Source organism: Phytophthora infestans, genomic scaffold (genome assembly GCF_000142945.1).
Source record: "Phytophthora infestans T30-4 supercont1.50 genomic scaffold, whole genome shotgun sequence".
In the NCBI taxonomy this organism is placed as follows: domain Eukaryota; phylum Oomycota; class Peronosporomycetes; order Peronosporales; family Peronosporaceae; genus Phytophthora; species Phytophthora infestans.
The window spans coordinates 412,602-424,430 of record NW_003303709.1 but is presented as its reverse complement, the minus strand read 5'-3'; the positions used below and the strand labels follow the sequence as shown (position 1 = coordinate 424,430).

Sequence of the window (11,829 nt, the reverse complement as noted above, 5' to 3'; positions counted from 1 at the left end):
TGGACGGACTTAATCCGTCCGTCCAAATCCCAAGGACTTTGCCAACACTGGGTGGAGAACTCGGATGAAAATGCTAATGACCAGGCCCTGGTGACACTTTGTTGAAGTTGTCCTCAATTTCTCATTAATTTAGGACGCAGCAAAGGGTAATTGTACTGATAAGGTCACAAAGCATATGGCGATCTGGCTTTTCGTCCCGAAAAAAGTGAGAATCAAAACTCAAAGTTGTCGTCGGCGTGCGTCACAATGATGCAATCATTTGAGCAATTAGTATCAGCGTTATCTGCAAATGGTTGCATCATACCAGCACACCAAGTGCGTGGCCGACGCCTGCGAAGCGTCATTCCGCATTTTGCGCAGTACCGCACAAGTGCCTTCAACGGCCCACCTCACCACCATCTTATCACCTCCATAGCCATGTCGGAGCCGCGGCTGACCAGCGAGCAGATCAATGCTCTTCGTGAGAAGGAGCTGGATCAGTGGAAGACGCAGGAGAACGCGGCCGACCTCATGGTGCCGCTCATCGGTCGTCTGTACCGCGAGAACAACGTGGTGAGCGTGCTCTTCGGCAAGGGCCTCGTGCATAAGAACAGCATCGACATCATCAAGCTGCACAACTTTGTCTGCAAGTACGTGGGCAAGGGCATGCAGCCCACCGAGACGCTCGTAGTGCTACTCGCTCTCGTCCAGTACGCACCCAACGCACGCGACATGCGCATCGATCTTGGCCGCACGTTTGTCTTGATGGAGAAGGAGGTGCTGAACGTGCAGGCTCAGGTGACGCCTGAGGCTCGTGACGCCAAGGTGCGTGCGCTGGGAGAGCTGCTGAACGCCAAGATGGCTCCGCTCACAAGCGCGCCGGCCTTAACGCCCAGCGACGTGATCTTGTACGGTTTCGGCCGTATCGGTCGCTTATTGGCCCGCCTACTTATCGAGAAGAGCGGCCCTGGCGTCAAGCTCATGCTGCGTGCTATCGTAGTACGCAAGGGCACCAAGGAGGACCTCATTAAGCGTGCCAGTCTGCTGCGTCGTGACTCAGTGCACGGCCCGTTCCATGGCAGCATCACATTCAACGAGGAAGCCAACGCCATCATCGCCAACGGTAACCTCATCCAGATCATCTACTCGGACGGCCCAGACAAATGCGACTACACTAAGTACGGCATCAACAACGCCATCGTCATTGACAACACTGGTCGCTGGCGTGATGCCGATGCTCTGGGACTGCACCTCAAGTCTCCTGGTGTCTCCAAGGTCATCCTAACTGCGCCTGCTAAAGGTGCTGTGCCCACCATTGTGGCTGGCGTCAATGATGACGCGATCTCGAACTCTGACAACATTTACTCGGCCGCGTCTTGCACGACCAACGCCATCGCGCCGTCGCTGTATGCACTGGACAAGAAGTTCGGCATTGTGGGTGGCCACATTGAGACGGTGCACTCGTTCACGAACGACCAGAATTTGATCGATAACTACCACATGAAGGAACGTCGTGGCCGCAGTGCTGTGCTGAACATGGTTATCACGGAGACGGGCGCTGCTGCCGCTGTGGTCAAGTGTCTACCTACGCTTAAGGACAAGTTAACCGCTAACGCTATCCGTGTCCCGACACCAAATGTGTCGTTGGCCATTCTGAACTTGTCACTCGACCCGACCAAGGCCGAAGGGATCACCAAGGACTCCATCAACACGTTCATGTCGAAGGTGTCGTTGGACTCGCCACTCCAGAACCAGATTGACTTTGTCAACTCGGCGGAAGTTGCATCCACCGACTTCATCGGTAGCCGTGCTGCTGGTACCGTGGACGGCAAGGCGACTATCGTGGACGGCAACAAGGTGATTCTCTACGTCTGGTACGACAACGAGTTCGGCTACAGTTGCCAAGTCGTGCGAGTTGTTCAGCGCTTGATGGAGATTAACCACACGCGCTTCCCGGCCAAGGAGCAGATGGAGGAGATCGACCGCTCTCTCAACCTCACCTGGGACATCTAGATTTCAATGAAAAGTCGACAGAACGTCAAGTGTAAGGCTGACATCGCTGAAAGTAATCGCACAGATAGCAATTTATAAAAACACTTCGCTTTTAAAAGGAAACTTCCGTTTCGCGATGACGTCTACAGATTGAAAATTCACGATGCTATCCACGCGCGAAGTGCGTACTGCCGCCGAGAACGAGTTAGCAACCACATCGTCGCCAAGACGCGCTAAGAAGGACGAATCCTGCGCCAGTTTATCATCAAGAATTCAAGCGTGGCAAGGTATGTGAACATCAATACTTGGATGTCACTTACGCTACCACTTCATGCCTCAGAATCCGCGGACAGCAGGCAAAAGCACCTTCAACACGTCGTAAACGGCAACACCTCAGTAGCACTAACATCCAGCACTAAGATCGGCTCAGTACGCGACGCTAGGTTTTCGTCGTACAAGAAATCTAAAGCAGCGTCGGTAGAAGTCAGTGCAAAAGACGCTGACAGCCACGAAAGTACAGTGGTGATGATGACTCAGTGAGTGGAATGGTGAGTGAACTCAATGAAGCAGCCATGGACACAAGAAAACAGCTTTTGACTGCGTTGGCTGTGACGGAAGGTACGAGTAAAAATCTACTTGGATCAAGCTTTAGGTCGAGCTCTACAGAGTTTAACGAAATTCAGCAGTCTGTGCAACGTTTACGAGCTCAACGCACACATGTGGAGCGAATAAGTCAACGAAATGAAGAGCTGGAACGCCAATTAGCTGAGCAGAAAGCAGAGAACGAGACGTTGCGACGAGAAGTTTTCACTTTGCGTGGAGCTGACCAAGAGAATGTCACGTATCTACAAAGCGTGAAGTTGTTGGAGCAACGAGCTCGTGAATTGGAGGAATCATGCCACGAAAAGAAACTGGACTTGAGAACTACCACAAAGAGATTAAACTACGTTGAGCAAGAACGGGATGAACTTTGTGAGAAGATCAAAACTATTCGACAAGATTATGAGGATGAAGTCAAAGTTTTGAGAGACAAGAAGAAGAAGCTGATGCAGCTCATCGAGCAGCTTAAACAATCCCACGACGCCCAGACAGACGAGAATAAACGAACAGAGCACCACTGGAAGCAGAAGATGAAGGCTACAGCTCGAGCAAACTCTGAAACTATTGACTCTCTTCAGCAACAACTAGAGGCAAGCTGCAAGCAGACGAGCAAACTCGAAGCGGAACTGCACGATTTAAACAAACAAGTGCAGAAGTTACTAGCCACCACTGTGAGACAGACAACGATAATTGAGGAGTGCGATCGAATGCTGTCCGAGGCTGAAGTACAGCATCAGCAAACCCACGCTAGCTACGAAGAACAGCTACAATGCTCCAGCGAGTTGAATGGTAAAAACGAGCGATTAGAGCTGCAATTAGCGTCTTTGAAACAGTCTAAAAGTATGGAGACAATCGAGTTGGAGAAGAGAGTGTTACTGCTAGAAAACCAGCTTGTCGAACACAAAGATCGTTTGAAGATTGCAGAAGAAGCACTGCAGAATAAGGATAAGGAGATCGGAGTCGTACAGCGCGCATATGCCACTCGGGACGACAACCGCCTCCACTTGGACGAGGTACTTTCACAATTTGTTGCTTATTCATCTTTCAATTACGTGAACCTTGCTGGCATCCTACAATTAGGTTAACAAAAAGCTTCAGCGTAAAGAGAGATACTTGAAAAGTACCATTTCCGAGCTACAGATCGCATTAAGGGTAAGCGAGAACCGCAAATCCAAGTCTCATTGTTGACTCTTTACTAATGCGGCACAGGACGCTACAGACGAGAAGAAACTTGTCGAAGAACAAGTCGTCGAGCTGCAAGAGAAATTGGAGAGCGAGCGAAAGGATCGATCTCACTGGGCCACATCTCGACTCAAATTGCTCGCCGAATTCTGCGACGAAGAGAGCAAACTCAGCTCAGCACTTAGTCACCACAGCGAATCTCGTACTCCTAAAAAATCTTCTCATCGGCAGAAGCAAAAGAAAGCGAAGAACAGGCGACATACAAAGAGCACTGCGACAGCTACTCAGGGTTCTACAGTACTAGAGACGACAGCGAAGTGGACGAGACGAGACGAAGCTCAATTGTTTTCGGCTAGAGAAGTCGACTAAAAAATGCGAAGGAGCTCATTGGACTTGAATGATAATTTATCCAGAACGCTACCTCATTCCAACACTCAGTAAATTTTACTTTCTTCTTAAATCAACGAAAACCACTCATGAAATAGGACTTCACTCGTCCCACTGCAAGACAGAATATAATCAGGTCAGTGGACACGTTTTCTCAGTCATATAACAATGTTTCTTACCTCGTCAGAGTTGGAGAGCGGTTCGTACGTCTTGTGCGAAGGACCAAGCTTCTGTCGTACCATGTTCTTGAGCTCAATCACCTTTGCGTCCTCCTTGAAATGGTGCTTCGGATCCTTGTCGCTCAGTACGGGTGGCTGGTAACTCTTGAGTAAGAGAGACGATATCACTACTGATACCGACGAGAAGGCCATTGCTAGACCAGCACACGCAGGCGGCATCATCCGGTGGATCAGCGGGAAGAACATGCCAGCAGCTAGAGGAATCCCCACGGCGTTGTAGATGATCGAGAAGAAGAAGTTCAGCTTGATACGAGAGAAGACCACGCGAGCCAGATCCAGAGCCACCACCACATCCGTCAGCGTGCTCTTCACCAACACCATGTCAGCCTCCGCCTTGGCGATCTGTGTGCCAGCACCGATGGCCATGCCGATGTCCGACTGGGCCAGAGCTGGCGCGTCGTTGATACCATCGCCAACCATACACACAATACGCGGCTTCAAAGTCAGAGGGTTCACCTGCGACTGCAGCGCCTTGATCTGAGCAGCCTTCTCGCCTGGTAGAGCCACCGCCTTGACGTGGTTGATGCCCATCTGACGAGCGATGGCGCTGGCTGTACGGAGGTTGTCGCCAGTGATCAGCCACACATCCAGTCCCATGGACTTCAAGTGCTTCACGACAGCTGCAGCTTCCGGACGAGGAGCATCAGCCAAGGCGATCACACCCACCAGCTTGTTCTCCACACAGACAACGACCACAGTCTTGCCTTCCAGCTCCATTTCATGCATGTGAGCACGCATCTTGTCGCCAATGGCGATACCTTTTTCCTCGCAATACTCCGAGTTGCCAGCCATTACGTTTACAGGTCTGCTTCGAGAGGTGACCTCGCTAGCGGCCACTACACCTTCGATTCCTCGGCCAGGAACAACGTGCACCTCTGTAGGGTCATGGAGTTCTAGCTTCTCATACTCAGTGGCTGTCACCACAATAGCCTTGCCAAGAACGTGTTCACTCACACACTCCAACGACGCGCCGTAATACAAAAGCTCACGAGGTGTGTACGCTCGATCGGCTACCACGACGTCACGTACAGATGGGTGTCCGACAGTAAGTGTTCCCGTCTTGTCGAACACGATGGTATCAATATACCGCGCTGTCTCGAGCGCTCGACCGCCCTTGATAAGCACCCCTTTCTTGGCGCCAACACCACACCCAACCATGACAGCGGTGGGTGTAGCAAGTCCCAAAGCACACGGACACGCGATAACTACCACTGAAATGGCAAATAGGATCGACACGAAGAAATCATCAGCATGGCCCGTACCTGAGGACACTCCGAGGTCGATTTTCCATTGTGCAGGTACGACATCCATTGACAAAAGTATCATCCACGTTATAAATGTCAGCACGGACAAGCCGAGAACACAGGGAGCGAAAATCGACGCCAACCAGTCTGCATATGCCTGGATCGGAGCCTTGTGGAGCTGAGCATTTTCGATCAATGCACAGATCTGTGACAAAGCTGAGCTCTCGCCACCCAAACAGCTGGACACAATGACCAATGCGCCCTGTTGGTTAACCGTCGATCCAAACACATAGTCACCCTCTTTCTTGGCCACCGGCATACTCTCACCCGTCAGCATCGACTCATCTGTCGAGCTGGAGCCAGACTTCACCACGCCGTCTGTTGGGATGTTAGCACCAGGTAGAATGCGTAGCAGGTCGCCACGTTGGACCAACTCGATCGGAATCTCGCGATCACGTTTGCCCTTTTCAACTAGTAGAGCCGTTTTTGGCTGAAGTTTCGCCAACTCCGACAGAGCGTCCGCTGTTTTACCCTTGGCCATCGACTCCATGTACTTACCGAGCGTCACGAAGGTCAGCAACATCGCAGAAGACTCAAAAAAGTGGTGGCCGTTGTAGTTCTCGTGCAGGGCCGAGCCCATGAAGGACACAAAACTGTAAGTGTACGACATGCTGGTGCCGGCCACAACCAGGAAGTCCATACCCATAGCGCCGTGCTGTAGACCTTTCCACGCAGCCACGTAGAACCGTCGGCCAACGCCAAATTGCACTGGTGTCGAGAGTAGAAAGAGCAGCAGCAGCTTCAACGTCACGGCGTTGAACACCGGGGTCATTAGAAACATTTCTACCGGCGGAATGTACATGAGCACCATGTGGATGAGTGTGGCCGGCAAGGAAAAAATCATGGCCGTGGTCAAAAGTTTACGCCATTTTGCCACCTCCGACTTGCTCAGGGCGTTCTGGTCCGTCGTCTGCAGCGCCACCTCGGCCGAGTAGCCCAGGCCATTGATACACTCCAGTACGTCACGCGGACCTGTCTTGGCCAACTGCTTCAGATGCACCTGCGCCTTGTTTAGCGGCAGATTGACCAGCACTTTCGTCACTCCAGGCAACTTGCCCACCGCCGTCTCGATCTTGCCCACACACGCAGCGCAACTCATGCCCGTGACAGTGAACTTGAGCTCCAGCGAGTCGTCGTCACCGGGCTCCACCACGTGTGAGAACGTCGCCGTGTAGCCGGCGTCCTGGATGAGTTTATGGAGTGACGTCTGCTCATTCTTGACCAGATCACGGTCGAACGAGACCTCGGCCTTCTGGCTGATGAGGCCCACGCGACAGTGCAATACGCCCTCCGCCTTGCCCACGTAATCCTCGATGGCTTTCACACATGCGGCACAACTCATGCCTTCCACATGGAACACGGCGCGTGGGTGGCTGGCCACGTCGGGTATGTCCACGGCCACGTTCTCCGTCTCCTGCTGCTTCTGCTTTTGTGCTTGTAGTTTGATAACCGCAGCCTTAGCGGCGTCGTACGCGCTGGCCTCGAAGCCCACACACTCCACCATGTCTACCAGCTGCTCCAACGTCGCGCTACCGGGTCGAAGTAGATTTATTGAAGCTCTACGTTGTTCGAAGCTAACGACGACGTCGGCCACGCCATCCACGCCTCGCAGCGCGTTCTCGACGGTCGTGCCGCAGTTCTTCTGGCACATCATTCCCTCCACCAGCAGCTGGAGCGTCAGTGGGTCCTGCATATTGCTCTCCGACGCCGTGTTGACCGGCGTTTTCACTGCGGCACCGAAGCCCACGCACTCGACGGCGTCCACCAGGTCGTCAGCCGTCACACTCGCGCCCGGGATGCACTCGATGTGTGCGCTGCGCTTCTCGAAGTCGACGACGGCATCGGCCACGCCGTCCACGTTGCGCAGCGCGCTCTGCACTGTGTTGCCGCAGTTCTTCATGCACATCATGCCTTCCACCGCGAGCTCCACCACGAGTGGTTGGCCCGTCTCGGCCGCCATGGTTGAGCTTCTACAGAGTCAAGTGTATCGCTTCGTGCAGATCTAAAAGTGTCCGATTATTGGAATTGAAAAATGGAGTCAGAGCACACACGTCTATTGGCTTTGGATTGGGTGTCAGTTTATATGGGTCTCAGTATGGGAAAAAGTTATGATATTGGTTCGTACTTAGACGGAAGCAACGTTGAAGTGACCGTCGATGAATTGTGCTTTAACGTTGCGGCGCATCGATGGCGACACACGCCACCAGAATTATGACTGCCGCAATGTGAATACTCAGCGCTGAGCCGCTATCGGCGTAGTTGCTCGTGCTACAATTAAATTGGTCTTGACGAAGTGAAGCTGCAGCGTTCTGAGCCAGGCGTCGTTCTAGACTTACCTGTTCTGGAGCGCCGACGTCGGACCATGAAGTTTCGCTGCACTCACGTGGCGAAGCTGCAGATCGGCTACTTGTACATCAAGCTGATACTATGCATCAACACGCAATTGCGATGAATCTGGATCGGCGGCTTTTGCGTGTCGGTCGTTGGTTCAGTCAACAATCGCTCTAGCCGGAGCTTCCGGGCCGGAGGTTTGTCTCGCAACCGCCACTTGAATCATTCACCTGCGGGTTGCGACTCTCGCAACTTGCGAGATGCGATCGGATCCACATGCGGTTGCATCATCCTCTACACGGACGAACAGCGCAAGATTGATCTGTGTTCGTCACCGAAATGTGCTCAGGAAGACTATATTATAAATTACCGGTAAAATACTAATTATTTGAAAAATACGCATGCTCTTTAAAATTTGATATTATAACGTCCTTTTTTAATAAAAATTTATAATTTAATAAATCAATATACCGTAACACACCACTATCAGCCAATGAATCGGAGCACCATTCCGTATCATTTGCGATGAAGGCGCGAATGACGGGGCTCATCAATCAGTCCCCGCAGTATGCGATCGACCAGTCGCGCGTGCCGATTTACTTCGTGGCCTCCGAGAAGGACTGGTACTACTGCTCTACTCGCTTGCTCAATGCGCAAGTCATGGGCTTCGATACGGTGCGCCATTCACTCGAATTTTCCAACAACCCCATTAATCTAACGCCCCAATGACAGGAAACCCGCCCGATCTGGAGCAAACACCAGCGTCGCAACCCGTGCGCATTGCTACAGATTGCAGTTCGCGATGCCAATCAAAAGGAAGAGGTCTTTATCCTCGACCTGCTGCACTTGTCGGCCAAAGTCTACAACACCACACTAACTAACGTCTTCCTGTCTAAAACGGTCGTCAAGCTGGGACAGAGCTTCTATCAGGACTTGCAGGAGCTGGCGGAGTCGTACCCGCAAGCCTCCTGCTTTACCGTCTGCAAGGGCGTCGTGGAAGTGAACGATCTGTCAATCTCATTGGCTGGGGCACACAACCCGCTTAGTCTGCAGAAGCTAGTGTTTTTCTACTTGCATCACAAGCTCACTAAGACTCAGCAAATGTCCAATTGGGCACGGAGACCGCTCACGCCTAGTCAGCTGCACTATGCTGCAGCGGATGCACTGGTGCTGATCCACTTGTACGACGAGCTATTGATGCGCATTCAGAAGCAGCGTACAACAAAGAAGTTCCGATTGAGCGAAGTGACCAATGTGCTGGATGTGAATCTCCCGCCATCGCCAAAGTGCTCGCTCTGCTTTGACGTTTTCGAGACGAGTAAAGAACTGAAGAAACACCGCAAAACTTGCTTGCTGAACGTGCGCACGCTGGCGATTTGTGAGGTTTGCGAAGGCAAGAAACTCGTGACTGAACAAGTTATGAAGCACCATGTGAAGCGCTGCGGCGTGGATGACGTTGCGGATGAGCCGATCGTGCAGGTCAAGCGGAAACGTTCGCTATCACTGGACTGCAAAAAGAGAGGAACGAAGTCGAAGAAGCGCCGGTTGGAGTCAACAGAGGAACCCATTTTCACCAAAGCGGAGCAAAAGCCGAAGAAATCGCTCACGAAAAGGCAGAAGAAGAAAGAACGGAAGAAAAAAGCGAAGGCGTTGGCTGCCTTGAAAGATCAATTTTCGGCAGATAGCCTATCGCAAGTAGAGACGTCGAGCTGTCGGGATCAAGAGCACAGGAAGCGCAAAATGAGCATGGAGTCGTCGCTTTTGGCGTCCGATGCAATGTGGTCTCAGATTTCGAGCGACTGCGAGTCCTTCACCACTGCCGCGTAGAGGTCGCCAACATGAAACACTCTTATTCAAAGGGGCATTAAAGATTTTGCATTTTTCTTTGGTTGGCTCAAATTATTTTTCGGTGTTGCTTTTTCATTACTTCCGGTATTGTAGGCGACATTGAACATTGGGCCAGAATCTAGAGAGGCATAAGAGGTCTACATTTAGGAAAACCTATATCGTGCAATCATGCGTTTAGATTTCGATTTTGTGGTAATTTTTAGCCAATTCCCAGCCGTTTTGGAGCTACAGTCGTTTAAAAATGCCCTCTCAGAACACTGTCATTTTCGGGGGAAAGGCGCGCCAAATACACAGATATGATTGGTCTAGAATCAAAATCATATGTCAAAAAGGAAGATGACACATCGCCCGGTCGCAGATTGCCCTTGTCGATTTAACATTCAATTCTGCCAGCAGGATGGTGAAAAATATTATAAAGGTATCCGTCAGGTGATAATCTCGCTTTCGACCTCTGTCGTTTTCACTGGGCTTTGTACAAATATTAGTTTAAAAAGGAAGTGTTACAATATCAGTTATAATTGATATACCTCAAAATCAGTGTCTGGGTTATTCTTTTTCTCAGTAACCACCAAGGCAATCAGAGACGTCATGATGCCTTTGAAGAGGCCTTGTTCCTTCTGGCTTTTGAAATACTCGTAGCTGCTCACAATCATCCGCTTCTCTCCTGGGCAGAACTCGTGCTTGCCGGACATTTTCGCTGACCTTAAAGGATGCTTCTGGCTAACTACCGCCCTCTCAAGACACTAAGTTATATATAGCACTTTTATTTATATCAAACAGACAATTATTAGACTTTTTACAGTCTGTATAGTATGGGTTACAATTTCTGGCCCAATGTTCAATGTCGCCTACAATACTTCGACTTTTCCGACTGTAAAGGATGTGCAGTCAGAGACCGGCCATTGTAAAGTGTCGAGCAAGTCGGCGTTTTTAGCGACAGGATCTGCTGCTGTGTGTGTTACAGCAAGAAACAACGCGATCAGTGTACATGCATGGCCGCCGGCATTGGCCGGCCCTCGACAAGCTCTACCTCGTGTGTAGCCAAAAGTTTCGACGTTTCATGTTGGCCTGCAGCCACAGCGTGGCCATCTATTCAATCTTGGTCATAAAAAAACTCGCTTGCTTTCTGGTCAGCGACCTCTGGTCTGCTTCGTGGACACCAGCTGGCGCATTCCGCGGGCACAGAGCCGTGTCAGCTCATGCTTGACCCAGGGTCAGACCCAGGGTACTACCCTGGCAGCCAGGGAACGAGACTCGCGGCGATGCGGACATCGCTGTTTCCTGGACTCACAGTGAATATGCGATCGGACCGAAGTAAGCTGTCAAAAAGACATAACGTGGTAGCAACTAATTCGGGATGGTGGGTTGGCTTCCCTACTGTATTCTACTGTTGGAGGTGTCGACGGCGTTAAATAATTTATAGCTTTTAAGAAGGGCTGAAATCCTTTTACAATTCCCAACTAGAAAACTTAGTGCAGGTACTCACGATTTTTAGAATCTCATAACTTAACGCCATATCTTGGGGTTTCAGCTAGACCCTCACGAAGTGCATCATCGGATAATGTAGCGATCCGCATGGCATCCAATACAGTCCAAGCGTAGCTGAATTAAAATAATAAATAAAAGGGTGAGGGGATTAATGAGCTTGACGAATGTCCCATGTGGGCTCATCCAGGACCGCTCGGGGTGGCCTTTCAAAAACCCCACATTACAGAATTTGGCACACAGGAACGTTCCCAAATTTGGCATTTCGCATTGAATGTGGATGTGGTGGCCAGCTGGAAGAATTTGGAGAACACAGAAAGGAATGGGCGACGTTACGAAAAAAACACCGCGGGCCAGGTGGTAATGGGTGGGGGACAACGGTGCCTCCTCCTAAAAAATAAAAATCAAAGTTTTGCCGTTTTAAAGAGACTTTGGCACTACAGGAATTTGACTAATCCCACCTCTGATACCTTTCCCGGCCA

General features: G+C 50.9%; 3 protein-coding genes across 3 annotated transcripts; 2 read left to right on the top strand and 1 right to left on the bottom strand.

Moving 5' to 3' along the window:
- Positions 1-360: 360 nt before the first annotated feature.
- On the top strand, positions 361-1,992 carry PITG_17130 (glyceraldehyde-3-phosphate dehydrogenase, putative; the record flags this gene model as incomplete). The annotated part of the gene is made up of 1 exon (XM_002896981.1): positions 361-1,992. The coding sequence occupies one exon, from the start codon at positions 418-420 to the stop codon at positions 1,990-1,992; it is 1,575 nt and encodes a 524-aa protein (XP_002897027.1).
- A 2,250-nt stretch (positions 1,993-4,242) lies between these two features.
- PITG_17129 (copper-transporting ATPase, putative) lies at positions 4,243-7,643 on the bottom strand (the record flags this gene model as incomplete). Its single annotated transcript, XM_002896980.1, has 2 exons — positions 4,243-4,254; positions 4,320-7,643. The coding sequence occupies 2 exons, from the start codon at positions 7,641-7,643 to the stop codon at positions 4,243-4,245; spliced, it is 3,336 nt and encodes a 1,111-aa protein (XP_002897026.1).
- An 896-nt stretch (positions 7,644-8,539) lies between these two features.
- Positions 8,540-9,877, top strand: PITG_17128 (uncharacterized protein; the record flags this gene model as incomplete). The annotated part of the gene is made up of 2 exons (XM_002896979.1): positions 8,540-8,689; positions 8,747-9,877. 2 exons carry the CDS (start codon positions 8,540-8,542, stop codon positions 9,839-9,841), a joined length of 1,245 nt encoding a protein of 414 aa, XP_002897025.1.
- Positions 9,878-11,829: the final 1,952 nt, after the last annotated feature.